At 42.3% G+C, this 13732-nt stretch overlaps 1 protein-coding gene across 1 annotated transcript in view; it reads left to right on the top strand.

Annotated features, from left to right (window-relative positions):
• Positions 1-13732, top strand: part of LOC140194116 (protein unc-79 homolog) — a 338541-nt gene that overhangs the window by 254912 nt on the left and 69897 nt on the right. Inside the window, exon 39 of the mRNA XM_072251578.1 lies at positions 9317-9421. Within this exon, the coding sequence (XP_072107679.1) occupies positions 9317-9421 (105 nt within the window). The remainder of the gene's footprint in view (positions 1-9316; positions 9422-13732) is intronic.

The raw sequence follows: 13732 nt of genomic DNA, 5'->3' as shown, positions 1-13732 counted from the left end.
TGCCTAATAAAGACTCAGCATAGGACACTCAAAGCTGCTGTGCAGTTTGACTCTGTGGTTAAGAAGGCATACGGTGCATTGGCCTTCATCAACTGCAGGATTGAGTTTAAGAGCCGAGAGGTAATGTTGCAGCTATATAGGACCCTGGTCAGACCCCACCTGGAGTACTGTGCTCAGTTCTGGTCACCAGAAGGAAGGATGTGGAAACCATAGAAAGGGTGCAGAAACCTGGCCTTTTCTCCTTGGAGGGACGATGAGAGGTGTATAAGATGATGAGAGGCATTAATCGTGTGGATAGTCAGAGGCTTTTTCCCAGGGCTGAAGTGGCTAACATGAAAGAGCACAGTTTTAAGGTGCTTGGAAGTAGGTACAGAGGAGATGTCAGGGGTGAGTTTTTTACGCAGAGAGTGGTGAGTGTGTGGAATGGGCTGCCGGCGACAGTGGTGAAGGCAGGTATGATAGGGACAGGTATTTGGAACTCAGAAACATAGAGGGCTATGGGTAACCGTAGGTAATTTTTCAGGTAAGGACATGTTGGGCACAGCTTTGTGGGCCAAAGGGCCTGTATTGTGCTGTAGGTTTTCTATGTTTCTATGTTATCTGAAAATTCAACAAAGTTCTATAGATGTGTTGTAGACAGTACACTGACTGGCTGCATCACAGCCTGGTATGGAAACACCAATGCCCTTGAACAGAAAAGCCTACAAAAAGTAGTGAATGCAGCCCAGTCCATCACAAAAAGCCCTCCCTTCCACTGAGCACATCTACATGGAACATTGTCGCAGGAAAGTAGAATCCTTTATCAAGGACCTCCACCGCCAGTCCATGCTCTCTCCTTGCTGCTGCTGTCAGGAAGGAGGTACAAGACCCTCAGGACAGACCTAATGAGATTAAAGAACAGTTATTATCCCTCAGCCACCAGGCTCCTCAACCATAGCGGATTACTTCACTCAGCCCAACACTGAATTGATTGCACAACCTAGTGACTCATGTCCACAACTCATGTTCTCAATATTACTTATTTATTTATTCCTGTTACCATTTTGTTTTTTTTTCTTTTTATATTTACACGGATTTTTGCCTTGTGCAGATTGGTTGTTTGTCCATCTTTGTTTTCTGCATTCTCTCATTGATTCTACTGTGATTTTTTTGCACTTACTGTGAATACACACAAGAAGATGAATCTCATGGTGGTATCTAGTGATATACATGTACCCTGATAATAAATTTACCTTAGGCTTTGAGCTCAAGATGACGGAAAGGGAAGAAATGGAAGATGGGTGGTACATTGAGTTTTGAGGCAAAGGTAAAATACAAAATGGATTGAATGCTGGACTGTCAGCCTACTCCCTCTCTAGCCTGATACTCACAGCACTCTATTATGGCAAGCATGTGCCGTACACTTTCTCTGCCCATGACTTCAATTTTGGGTTCCAGTATCTGCAGTTTTGCTAAACATTGCTAGTTTTTTTTGTCTAAATTCTCCTTTTCCAACCATACAATTCTGCAAGTCTTGCTGAGTGCAGAAATTAATTATCAACCCACAGACGAGGAAGAGAGATTGAATAAATTTGTTAATTGCAAGCTGCTGGCCAATCTGTGCTGCTCTGGCATTAACTTTGTGTTGACTGCATCACATCCTTTTTGTTGCAGTGATTTTCAGGAAATTGGTACATTTGCACATTAACCTTCCATTAAACTCACCACAGAAAGTCAAGTGATTAATCACATAATTACACTTTCAACAACATTACAATAATTACCGTTCGCCATTCATCCTCTCGTGCTCAATACATGAATGTTTTTGATTTTAAGGCAAATTGTGATTCTGCTTTTTTTTTCTATCTGTCTGCTCTATCATTAACTTTAATTCAATATTTTTCTCATTCCCTCGTCTGTTTTTTAAGGAAGCTAGAGGATTCAAAGCTTTTAAAAACCAACAGAAGGCAACTAAAAAAAAACGTAAAGAGAGAAAAGGCAAAATATGAAGGGAAGCTACCCAATAATATACAAGAGAATACAAAAAGACTTTTCAAATATTTAAAGAGTAAAAGAGAGATGACAGTGGATATCAAACCGCTGGAAAATGACACTGGAGAGGTAGTAATTGGGTACAAAGAAATACCAAAGGAACCTAATAAGTATTTTGTGTAGCTGAAGGCATTAGTAATGATCTTTCAAGAATCTTTAGATGCTGGAATGGTTCTGGAGGACTGGAAAATTGCAAATGTTACTCCACTCTTTAAAACAGGAGAAAGGCAGAAGAAAATACATTGTAGGCCAGTTAGCTTGACCTCAGTAGTTGGGAAGATGTTGGAGTCCATATTAAGGATGAGGTTTCAAGGTACTTGGAGGCACATGATAAAATAGGCCAAAGTCAACATGGTTTCTTCAAGGGGAAAGATTGCCTGACAAATATGTTGGAACTCTTTGATGAAATAACAGGCAAGACAAACCAAGGAGAGTCAGTGGATGTTGTTTACTTGGATTCTCAGAAAGTCTTTAATGAGGTGCTGCATGAGGCTGCTTAACAAGAGAAGAGCCTGTGGTATTACAGAAAAGATACTACAGCGCCTCTACTTCCTTAAGAGTTTGCAAGGATTTGGCATGACATCCAAACCTTCGACCAACTTCTAAAGATGTGTGATGGAGAGTATATTGACTGGCTGCATCACAGCCTGCTATACAAACACCAATGCCCTTAAATGGAAAATCCTACAAAAAGTAATGGATATGGCCCAGTCCATCGAAGGTACTGCCCTCCCCACCACTGATCACACTTACACAGAGTGTTGTTGCACGATAGCAGCATTCATCATCAGAGATTCCCACCATCAAGGTCATGCTCTCTTTTCGCGGCTGCAGTCTGGAAGGTGGTACACGAGCCTCAGGACTCACACCACCAGTATCAGGAACAGTTATCACCCCTCAACCATCAGGCTCTTGAACCAAAGGGGATAACTAGCAGAGATATTTAAATTTCTATGGCCCAAGGAAAGATATTTAAATCATCCCTAGTGACAGGTGAGATATCAGAGGATTGGAAGGTAGCCAATATTGTTCCACTGTTCAAGAAAGGCTCTTTAAAAAAAAAGACTCAGGAGATTATAGGCCGGTGACCCTGATATCAGTAATGGGAAAGTTATTGGAAGATATTTTGAGGGACTGGATATGTATGTATTTGGATAGATATGAACTGATTAATTATTGTGAGCATGGTTTTGTGAGTGCTAGGTCATGTCTAACCAATCTTACAGAGTGTTTCGATGAAGTTACCAGGAAAGTAGATCAAGACAAGGCAGTGGATGTTGTCCACATAGAATTTAGTGAAGTATTTGACAGGTCCCGCACGGGAGATTGGTCAAGGAGTCGCTCGGCATGCAAGATGAGGTAGTAGATTAGATTAGACATTGGCTTTGTGGGAGAAGTAAAAGGGTGGTAGTAGATCAAACAAAAGAAAATCTGCAGTTGCTGGAAAACCAAACAACGCACACAAACTCAACTGGTCAGGCAGCATCTATAGAAAAATGTGAAAAGTCGATGTTTTGGGATGAGACCCTTCATAGGACTGGAAAAAAATAGCAGTTAGAGTAAGAGGGAAGCGGGCGGAGGAAGAAGTGCAAGGTGGTAGGTGATAGGTGATCGGTATTGCTATTAACTAATAATATTTATTAGTAACTACGCAATACAGTAATATAAATGCAGATAAATCAAACAGGTTAGCAATGATTATATATAAGAGTGTATCAGTAAGTGTGGAAATATATGAAAACCAAGCTTCTTCAAGTCTAGGGGTAAATAGATAGTCTTACGATGATGAGTAAAGTTCAGTTCAGTTCGTGGTATTGAGTTGAGTAGTGATGGAGAGAGAGAGAGATTTGAGTCTTCAGGTGAACTGATGCCGTTGATCTTCCCGTTGTCCTCCGAAATCCTTTAAAAGTCACCGACTGTGACCACAACAAAGGGGACCGTTCTTCTGTGGTGGAGCTATCAACCCAGGTGAGGATTGGACACACAAACAACTCCCCACTGGTCACTCCCTTTTCTCACTGCAAGAGCCACTGACCGATCCACCTAATCGATCCTCCAAAAACCCACTTTTTCTGTGGGCACAACAAAGCTCATTCAGTGTCCAAAATCATGTGTTGCAGGTCAATCATCTGACCTTCTATTTATCTCCCCGTGCTGAGTACCAACTGTCATTCAAACAACAGCTCCTCCCTTCTCTCTCTGTGTAAGAATGTACAAGCAGGCCATGTCCTTGTAGAAATGTAAATATGCTGCCAAAAAATCATAACACCATCTCCAAGCAGTCTTCATCTCTCTCTCTCTCTCTCTTAAAAACAAAATATTGGTGTTGAGCACCTCTCTCTCTCTCTTTTCAAAAACACAGTTCATGGGGGTAATTCAGGACCCCGTCACAGGTGAAACCGGGAGAGGGTGATGGGTGAAATAAAGAGCAGGGAAGCTGATATGTGAAAGAGATAAAGGGCTGGAGAAGGGGGAATCTGATAGGAGAGGGCAGATGACCATGGAAGAAAGGGATGGGAAGGAGCATCAGAGGGAGGTGATGAGCAGGTAAGGAAGGACTGTAGGGGCCCTGAATGGTAGTGAGGGAGGAGGTGTAGGGGCAAGTATAGCACTTGTTCCACTTGCAAGGATACTCTGAGCACTAGGAAGGAGATCAGTGGGGAGGGATGAATGGAGAAGGGAGTCACGTAGGGAGTGATTCCTGAGGAAAGCGGAAAGTGTGGGGAGGGCAACATGTGCTTGGTGGTGGGATCCCACTGGAGGTGGCGAAAGTTACGGTAGTAGATTGTTGCTTCTCTGACTGGAGGCCTGTGACTAGTGGTATGCCACAGGTATTGGTGCTGGGTGGATCTGTTGTTGTTTGTCATCTATATCAACAATCTGGATGATAACGTAGTTTACTAGATCAGCAAATTTGTGGATGACAGTAAGATTGGGGGTGTTATGGACAGTGAGGAAAGCTATGAGGGCTTGCACTGGGATGTGGACCTGCTGGAAAAATGGGCAACGAAGTGGCAGATCAAATTTAATGCAGACAAGTGCGAGGTGTTGTACTTCAGTAGGACCAACCAAGGTAGGCCTTACACAGTGAATAGTGAGGCACTGAAGAGTCTGGTATAACAACGGGATCTGGGAACACAGGGATATAATTCATTGAAAGTGGTGTCAAAGGTAGATAGGGTCATAAAGAAAGCTTTTGGCACATTGGCCTTCTAAATCAATGTACTGAGTACTGGAGATGGGATGTGATGCTCAAGTTGTATAAGACGTTGGTGAGGCCTCATTTGGAGTATTATGTGCAGATTTGGCCACCTACCTACAGGAAAGATGTAAACAAGGTTGAAAGTACAAAGAAAATTTAAAAGGTTATTGCTAAATCTGGAGGACTTGACTTGTAAGGAAAAATTGAATAGATTAGGACATTATTCCTTAGAATGTAGAAAATTGAGGGGAGATTTGATAGAGGTATACAAATAATGAGGGATATAGACAGGGTAGATGCAAGTGAACTTTTTCCACTGAGGTTAGGTGGAACTACAACTAGTGGTCATTGGTTAAGGGTGAAAGTTGAAAAGTTTAAGGGCAACATGAGGGGAAACTACTTCACTCAGAGGGTTGTGAGAGTGTGGAACAAGCTGCCAGCACAAGTGGTGCATGCGAGCTTGATTCCAACGTCTTAACAGAAGATTGGACAGGTACATGGTTGGTTGGGGTATGGAGGGCTATGGTCCCACCACAGGTCGATGGGAGTAGGCAGTTTAAATGGTTTTGGCATGAACTAGATGCACCGAAGAGCCTGTTTCTGTGCTGTACTTCACTTGCCCCATCACTGAAAAGTTCCCACAACTTATGGCCCCACCTCGATATTTATTGCTTATCTTTTATTATTTTTATTATTATTATTATTTTTCCTTTCTTTTTCCATTTGCACAGCTTGATGTTTTTTGTACACTGGTTGTATGCCCAGTCGATGTGGTCGATCACTGATTGGAAATATAGAAAACATAGAAAATCCACAGCACAATACAGGCCCTTTGGCCCACAATGCTGTGCCAAACATGTACTTACTTTAGAAATTACCTAGGGTTACCCATAACCCTTTATTTTTCTGAGTTCCATGTACCTGTCCAGGAGTCTCTTAAAAGACCCTATTGTATCTGTCTCCACCACCATCGCCAGCAACCCATTCCATGCACTCACCACTCTGCGTAAAAAAAACTTACCCCTGATATCTCCTCTGTACCTACTTCCAAGCACCTTAAAACTGTGCCCTCTTGTGCTAGCCGAGGAAAAAGCCTCTGACTATCCACATGATCAATGCCTCTCATCATCTTATACACCTCTATCAGGTCACCTCTCATCCTCCGTCACTCTGCTGAGTTCACTCAACCTATTTTCATAAGTCATGCTCCCCAATCCAGGCAACATCCTTGTAAATTTCCTTTGCACACTTTCAATGGTTTCCACATCCTTCCTATAGTGAGGCAACCAGAACTGAGCACAGTACTCCAAGTAGGGTCTGACTAGGGTCCTATATAACTGCAACATTACCTCTCGGCTCCTAAACTCAATCCCACAATTGATGAAAGCCAATACACCATATGCCTTCTTAATCACAGATTCAACCTGCCCAGCAGCTTTGAGTGTCCTATGGACTCGGACCCCAAGATCCCTCTGATCTTCCACACTGCCAAGAGTCTTACCATTGATACTATATTCTGTCATCATATTTGACCTACCAAAATGAACCACCTCACACTTATCTGGGTTGAACTCCGTCTGCCACTTCTCAGCCCAGTTTTGCATCCTATCAATGTCCTGCTGTAACCTCTGACAGCCCTCCACACTACCCACAACACCCCCAACCTTTGTGTCATCAGCAAATTTACCAACCATCCCTACACTTCTTCATCCAGGTAATTTATAAAAATCATGAAGAGTAGGGATCCCAGAACAGATCCCTGAGGCACACCACGGGTAACTGACCTCCATGCAGGATATAACCCGTCTACAACCACTCTTTGCCTTCTGCGGGCAAGCCAGTTCTAGATCCGTAAAGGAAATTCCCCTTGGACTCCATGCTTCCTTGCTTTCTCAAAAAGCCTTGCAAGGGGTACCTTGTCAAGTGCCTTGCTGAAATCCATATACACTACATGCTGAATCTTCACGAACTTATAACAAACTAAAGACACTGTTGTGCCTTCTTTGTTATGGCAGTTACATGCTGGACCCAAGAGAGATCATCTGAAATGATAATGCCAAGGAATTTAAAGTTGCTGACCCTTTCCACTTATGATCCACTGAGCTCAGTTATAGTGTCATAAATTTCTAGAGCATGTAAGCAGACGAAACTGCCAACGCATTCCATAGAGGCTAATGAGCATCTATGCATATTAGTCTCATCTTCCAGCACTTGCCTGGTAACCTTCTATGATTCCTGATTCAACTGCTCGCTGACAACTTAAATGTTGTAAACAAATTGCTACTATTCCACTTTCTTGGGTAGTGTATTCCAGATATTCATCACTCTCTGAGTGAAAAGGTCCTCCATAGTTCCTATATTAATCTCTTATGTCTTACTGTAAATTTATATCCTCTAATTTCATCTGCCTCCAATAAGGGATAAGTTTACTTCCAATTGTACTATGATCATTCAACCTGGGACACTTGGGTACTAGCCTACAAAGTACTTCTATAAATATACCATGGAGACCATTCTGACAGGCTGCATCACTGTCTGGTACGGAGGGGCTACTGCATAGGACCAAAAGTAGCTGCAGAGGGTTGTAAATCTCGTCAGCTCCATCTTGAGTACTAGCCTACAAAGTACCCGGGACATCTTCAGGGAGCGGTGTCTCAGAAAGTCAGCGTCCATCAGTAAGGACCTCCAGTGCCCAGGGCATGCCCTTTTCTTACTGTTACCATCTGGTAGGAGATACAGAAGCCTGAAGGCACACACTCAGCGATTCAGGAACAGCTTCTTTCCCTCTGCCATCTGATTCCTAAATGGACATTGGACCCATGAACACTACCTCACTTTTTAAAATATATATTATTTCTGTTTTTTGCAAGATTTTTAATCTATTTAATACACGTATACTGGTTTTGATTTACTTATTTTTCAATTATTATTATTTTTTCTTCTATATTATGTATTGCATTGAACTGCTGCTGCTAAGTTAACAGATTTCACATCACATGCCGGTGATAATATACCCGATTCGGATTGTGATTCTTTCATTGCTCTGGATGAGACCAAATACAAACTGTATAGTTACTCGATTGAACAATTGTATTCAGAAAGCAGGTGTGCCTCTGAGCTTTTATTCTATACTTTGTCATTTGAACACCCCTCTCCATTTCATACTTCAGAATAGAGAATCATGGAAATGTATCAGTACCTGTGGAAATGTCAGCCTATTCTGACGTCCCTGTTTCTAGTAAAACATTCAAGTAAAGGCACTTCACCTTTTAATTAGGCTCTTCTATTTAGTAAATGCATCTCCATTTTCTGTAACTTTATTTAACAAGTATGTTTTTTTTTAAGACAGGAAATTCTTAAAACCGTAAGACCGTAAGATGTAGGAGCAGAATAAGACCATTCAGCACATTGAGTGCTCCACCATTACATCGAGGCTGATTATATCCCTCTCAACCCCATTCCCTGCCTTCTACCCATAACCTTTACTACCTGACTAATCAAGAACCCATCAACCTTCGCATTAAGTATATTCAATGATTTGGCCTCCACAGCCATCTGCAGACCCAAGTCCACTGGAGGCTGGAAGCCTGTCCTGGGGTTGAAGGGCTCTGTTTGTGTGTGTGTGTGTGTGTGTGTGTGTGTGTGTGTGTGCGTGTGTGTGTGAGGAATCAGGTTTGTTTTGTTGTTGCTTGTTGTTGTTCTGACAAGCATTGTGGGCATGCTATTGTGGCGCTGGAATATGTGGCTACACTTGTGGGCTGCCCTCAACAACACATCATTGGGTGTGTTGTTTGTTAACACAAATTACTCATGTATTTCACTGTATGTTTTGGTGTACACATAAATAATCTTGAATCTTGAATTTCAAGTACAAATGTGGCTGCGATGAATATGATTTAACTTGAGTTTCCTGGGGAATGTACACTAATTTCATCCTTGAATGTTTAAGAAACAAATTGTATCAGTGTGGTGATCAACAGCAGCCAGAGTTTTGATGCAGTTTGTACTTAGACTGCTTTTGAAGTGGCTATAGGTTCTATTCTGTCTTACGTTTGTTTTGTATTTTGTGCTTGTATTTTGCAGGAACGAGATAAATTCTACCTCTCACGATGTGTTATACTTGAATTATTACAAGCACTCAAATTAAAATCTCCAATACCAGACACCAATCTTTTGCTGCTGGTACAGGTAAAACTTTGTTCATATCCTTGGGATATCTTTTACTTATCAAAATATGAGTTACAGTCTACCCGAGTTGTCTCCAAATTGTTGCATCAGTAACTATAGAAGCTACATTTTGGGTAAATTTGGTGAGTTACAATAGGACCAGTGTATGTACAATAATAGAGCAGATATTGGGTGGTGTATAGACACAACAACATGGAAGTTTATGAATCCTTAAATATAGGAGATTAAGGAGATGCTTGTCTTTATTAAGCAAGACATGGAATACAAGAACAGGAAGGTCATGTTCGAATTATCTGCAAGATTTATGAGAATGTTGTCAGGACCCAAGGGCCTGAGTTACAGGGAGAGTTGGGTGGACGAGAACTTTATTCATTGGATTGTAGGAGACTGAAGTATGACCTTATAGAGGTGTATAATATTGAAAGGCCAAGACAGAGTGTATGCAGAGAGTATGTTTCCCATATTAGGATCAGAGCGCACAGCCTCAGAATGGAGGGGATGTCCATTTAGAACAGAGATGAGGGGGAATTTCTTCAGCCAAAGGGTGGTGAATCTGCAGAATTCATTGCCGCAGACAGCTGCGAAGGCCAAATCATTGGACGTATTTAGAGTGGAGATTGATGGGTTCTTGATTAGTCAGGGCATCAAAGGTTATGGGAAAATGGCAGGAGAATGTGGTTGAGGGTAATAATAAGTCAGTCTCAGTGGAATGACAGAGACTCAATGGGCTGAATGGCCTAATTCTGCTTCTGTGTCATTGAACAAGCTATAACTTGCAACATTGTAGAATCTACAGGTGGAAAGTGGGATTTGGCTGGAGTAAAGCTTTTTGATGAGCACAGACTCAATAGATGGAATTGCTCTTTTTCTGCCTTTTTTAAAATTATTCTGTAGTTCATTATGGTTGGTTGTGCAGCATTCCTTAGCAGTGGCAATAGTACACGGTAGTCTGAAATTCAGCAACGTTGATTTCAGTGGGACCAAGTATTGGAGGGAGGGCGTATGTGTACAAAGCACTGTCCCTAGTACGGTGCCTATAAGGAGCATTCACCCGCCTCGCTTGGAAGTTTTCATATTTTATTGTTTTACAACATTGAATGACAGTAGATTTAACTTGGCTTTTTTTGGGACACTGATCAACAGGAAAAAGACTCTTTCGTGTCCAAGTGAAAACAGGTCTCTACAAAGTGATCTAAGTTAATTACAAATATAAACCACAAAATAATTGATTGCGTAAATATTCATCTCCTTCCAGTCATTTTTTTGTAGAGGCACCTTTGACTATATTTAGTAGATGTAGCCTTGAGTCTGTGTGGATAGGCCTCTATCAGCTTTGCATATCTGGACACTGCAATTTTTACCCATTCTTCTTTACAAAACTGCTCAAGCTCTGTCAGATTGCATGGGGTTCATGAGTGAACAGCCCTTTCAAGTCCAGAAACAAAATCTCAATTGGATTGAGGTCTGGACCCTGATTTGGCCACTCCAGGACATTTACTTTGTTCTTTTTAAGCCATTCCTGTGTAGCTTTAGCTTTATGCTTGTGGTCATCGTCTTGCTGGAAAACACATCTTCTCCCATGTCACAGTTCTTTTGCAGTCTGCGTCAGGTCTTCCTCCAGCTCTATGGCTTATGCCAAATGTAGCATTTAGTCTGATGGCCAGCAGGCTCAATTTTGCTTTCATCAGACCACAGAACCTTCTTCCAGCTGACTTCAGAGTCTCCACATGCCTTATGGCAAACTCTAGTGAAATCTTTTGTAAGTTGTTTTTTCAACAGTGGGTTTTTTTCTTTGCCCCTTCCCATAAAGCTGCGACTGGTGAAGCACCTGGGCAACGGTTGTATGCGCAATCTCTCCCATCTCAACCACTGAAGCTTGTAGCTCCTCCAGACTTGTCATAGGTCTCTTGATAGCCTCCCTCACTAGATCCCTTCTTGCACAATCACTCAGTTTTTGAGAACTGCCTGCTGTAGGCTGATTTACAGTAGTGCCGTATTTTTTTCCATTTCCTGATGATTGGGCACTCCAAGAGATATTCGGTGACTTGGAGATTTTCTTTTATCCATCTCCTGACTTGTGCTTTTCAATAACCTTTTTCTGAAGTAGCTTGGAGTGTTTTTTTTTGTCTCCATGGTGTAGTTTTTGCCAGGATACTGACTCACCTTCCAGATACTGGTGTATTTTTACTACAATCAGCTGAAGCACCTTGACTGCATGGTGATCTCTATTTAAATAATTATGTGACTTCTAAAACCAGTCAGATATAGCCAGTGATGATTTGGTGTGTCGTATTAAAGGGTGTGAATACTTGTGCAATCAATTAATATGTGTTTCATATTTGTAGTTAATTTAGATCATTTTGTAGGGATCTGTTTTCACTTTGACACGAAAGGGCTTTTTTCTGTTGGGGAAAAGAGCCAAATTAGATCACTGTTAATCAATAAATGGAAAAAACTGTAAAACAATAAATGGAAACTTTGGATGGGATGTGAATACATTTTATAGACACTGTAGATGGTGATAAAAAGGCCACTCTCAGGGTGCAGGAATAACACCTCATATTCCGTCTCGGTGGCCTCCAACTTGATGTCATGAGCATCGATTTCTCCAAGTTGCAGTGATTTTTCCCATCCTCCCTTTCTTTGTTATTCATTTCCCACTCTGCCCCGCCTCTTACTATTTCTTCTCATCCTGCCTATTGCCTATCCTGGTGCCCCTTCTCCTTACCCCTTCTCCCATGATCCGCTTGTGCAAGGCCTTGACCCTGCCTTGTGCAGCTGGACTTCCTGTCAGATCGCCAGCAGGTTGTAAGAGTGGGCTCCCTCACCTCCAACCCTCTGACTCTCAGTACAGGAGCCCTTCAGGGCTGCGTACTGAGTCCCTTCCTTTACTCCCTGTATACCCATGACTGTATCACCACCCACAGCTCTATTCTGCTAATTAAATTTGCCGACAACACTACATCGATTGGCCTTATCGCAAACAATAACAAGGTGGCCTTCAGGGAAGAAGTCATCTCTCTGACACTGGTGTCAAGAAAACAACCTCTCCCTCAATGTCGCAAAAACAAAGGAGCTGGTTGTGGACTACAGGAGGAATGGAGACAGGCTAACCCCTATTGATATCAATGGATCTGGGGTTGAGAGGGTAAACAGCTTTAAGTTTCTCGGCATCCACATCACCGAGGACCTCACGTGGTCTGTACGCACCAGCTGTGTGGTGAAAAAGACACAACAGTGCCTTTTTCACCTCAGACGGTTGAAGAAGTTTGGTATGGGCCCCCAAATCTTAAGAACTTGCTACTGGGGCACAGTTGAGAGCATCCTGACTGGCTGCATCACTGCCTGGTATGGGAGCTGTACCTCCCTTAATCGCAGGACTCTGCAGAGAGTGGTGCGGACAGCCCAGCGCATCTGTAGTTATGAACTTCCCATGATTCAGGGCATTTACAAGGACAGGTGTGTAAAAAGGGCCTGTAGGATCATTGGGGACCTGAGTCACCCCAGCCACAATCTATTCCAGCTGCTACCATCTGGGAAATGGTACCGTAGCGTAAAAAGCAGGACCAATAGGCTCCAAGACAGCTTCTTCCACCAGGCCATCAGACTGATGAACTGACGCTGATTTGAGTATACTGTATATTACATTGACTGTTTTATTTATTGTAAGTTACATATCGACCTTCACTAGTCCGACTACCTGTAATCCGGTTCCTTCGATAATCCGGCACTGATTATGCTTAATGTGATCCTTCTGTAATTCGGCATTTTCACTAATCCGGCACTCCTCAGGTCCCAGTGGTGCCGGATTAGTGAAGGTCGACCTGTATTATAAATTACTATGATTGCATATTGCACATTTAGACAAAGACGTAATGTAAAGATTTTTACTCCTCATGTATGTGAAGGATGTAAGAAATAATGTCAATTCAATTCTCCTGGCCAGTCAGGTTCCTCTTTCTCCAGCCCTTTACCTTTTCCATTTATCACCTCCCAGCTTCTCACTTAATTCCCTCTCCTCACACACCTAGATACTCCCCTCACCTTCCAGCTTGTTCTCTTTCCTCTCCTCATTATTCAGGCATCATCCCCCTTCCTTTCCAGTCTAGATGGAGGCTCTTGGCTCAAAATGTCAACTATTTATTCCTTTCCATAGATGCTACCTGACCTGATGAGTTCTGCCACTATTTTCTGTGTTTTGCTGAGTTCATGCACCATTGTGTGTGTTCCCTAGTTCCAGCACCATTGTGTGTGTGTGTTGTTGAGTTTCACACTATTTTAGACGTAACACTAGAAGATAAAGGAGCAGAA

This window comes from Mobula birostris, chromosome 1 (genome assembly GCF_030028105.1).
Source record: "Mobula birostris isolate sMobBir1 chromosome 1, sMobBir1.hap1, whole genome shotgun sequence".
NCBI classification, from domain to species: Eukaryota; Metazoa; Chordata; class Chondrichthyes; order Myliobatiformes; family Myliobatidae; genus Mobula; species Mobula birostris.
The sequence above is the reverse complement of the archived record's forward strand: the minus strand, read 5'-3'. Positions and strand labels throughout refer to the sequence as shown.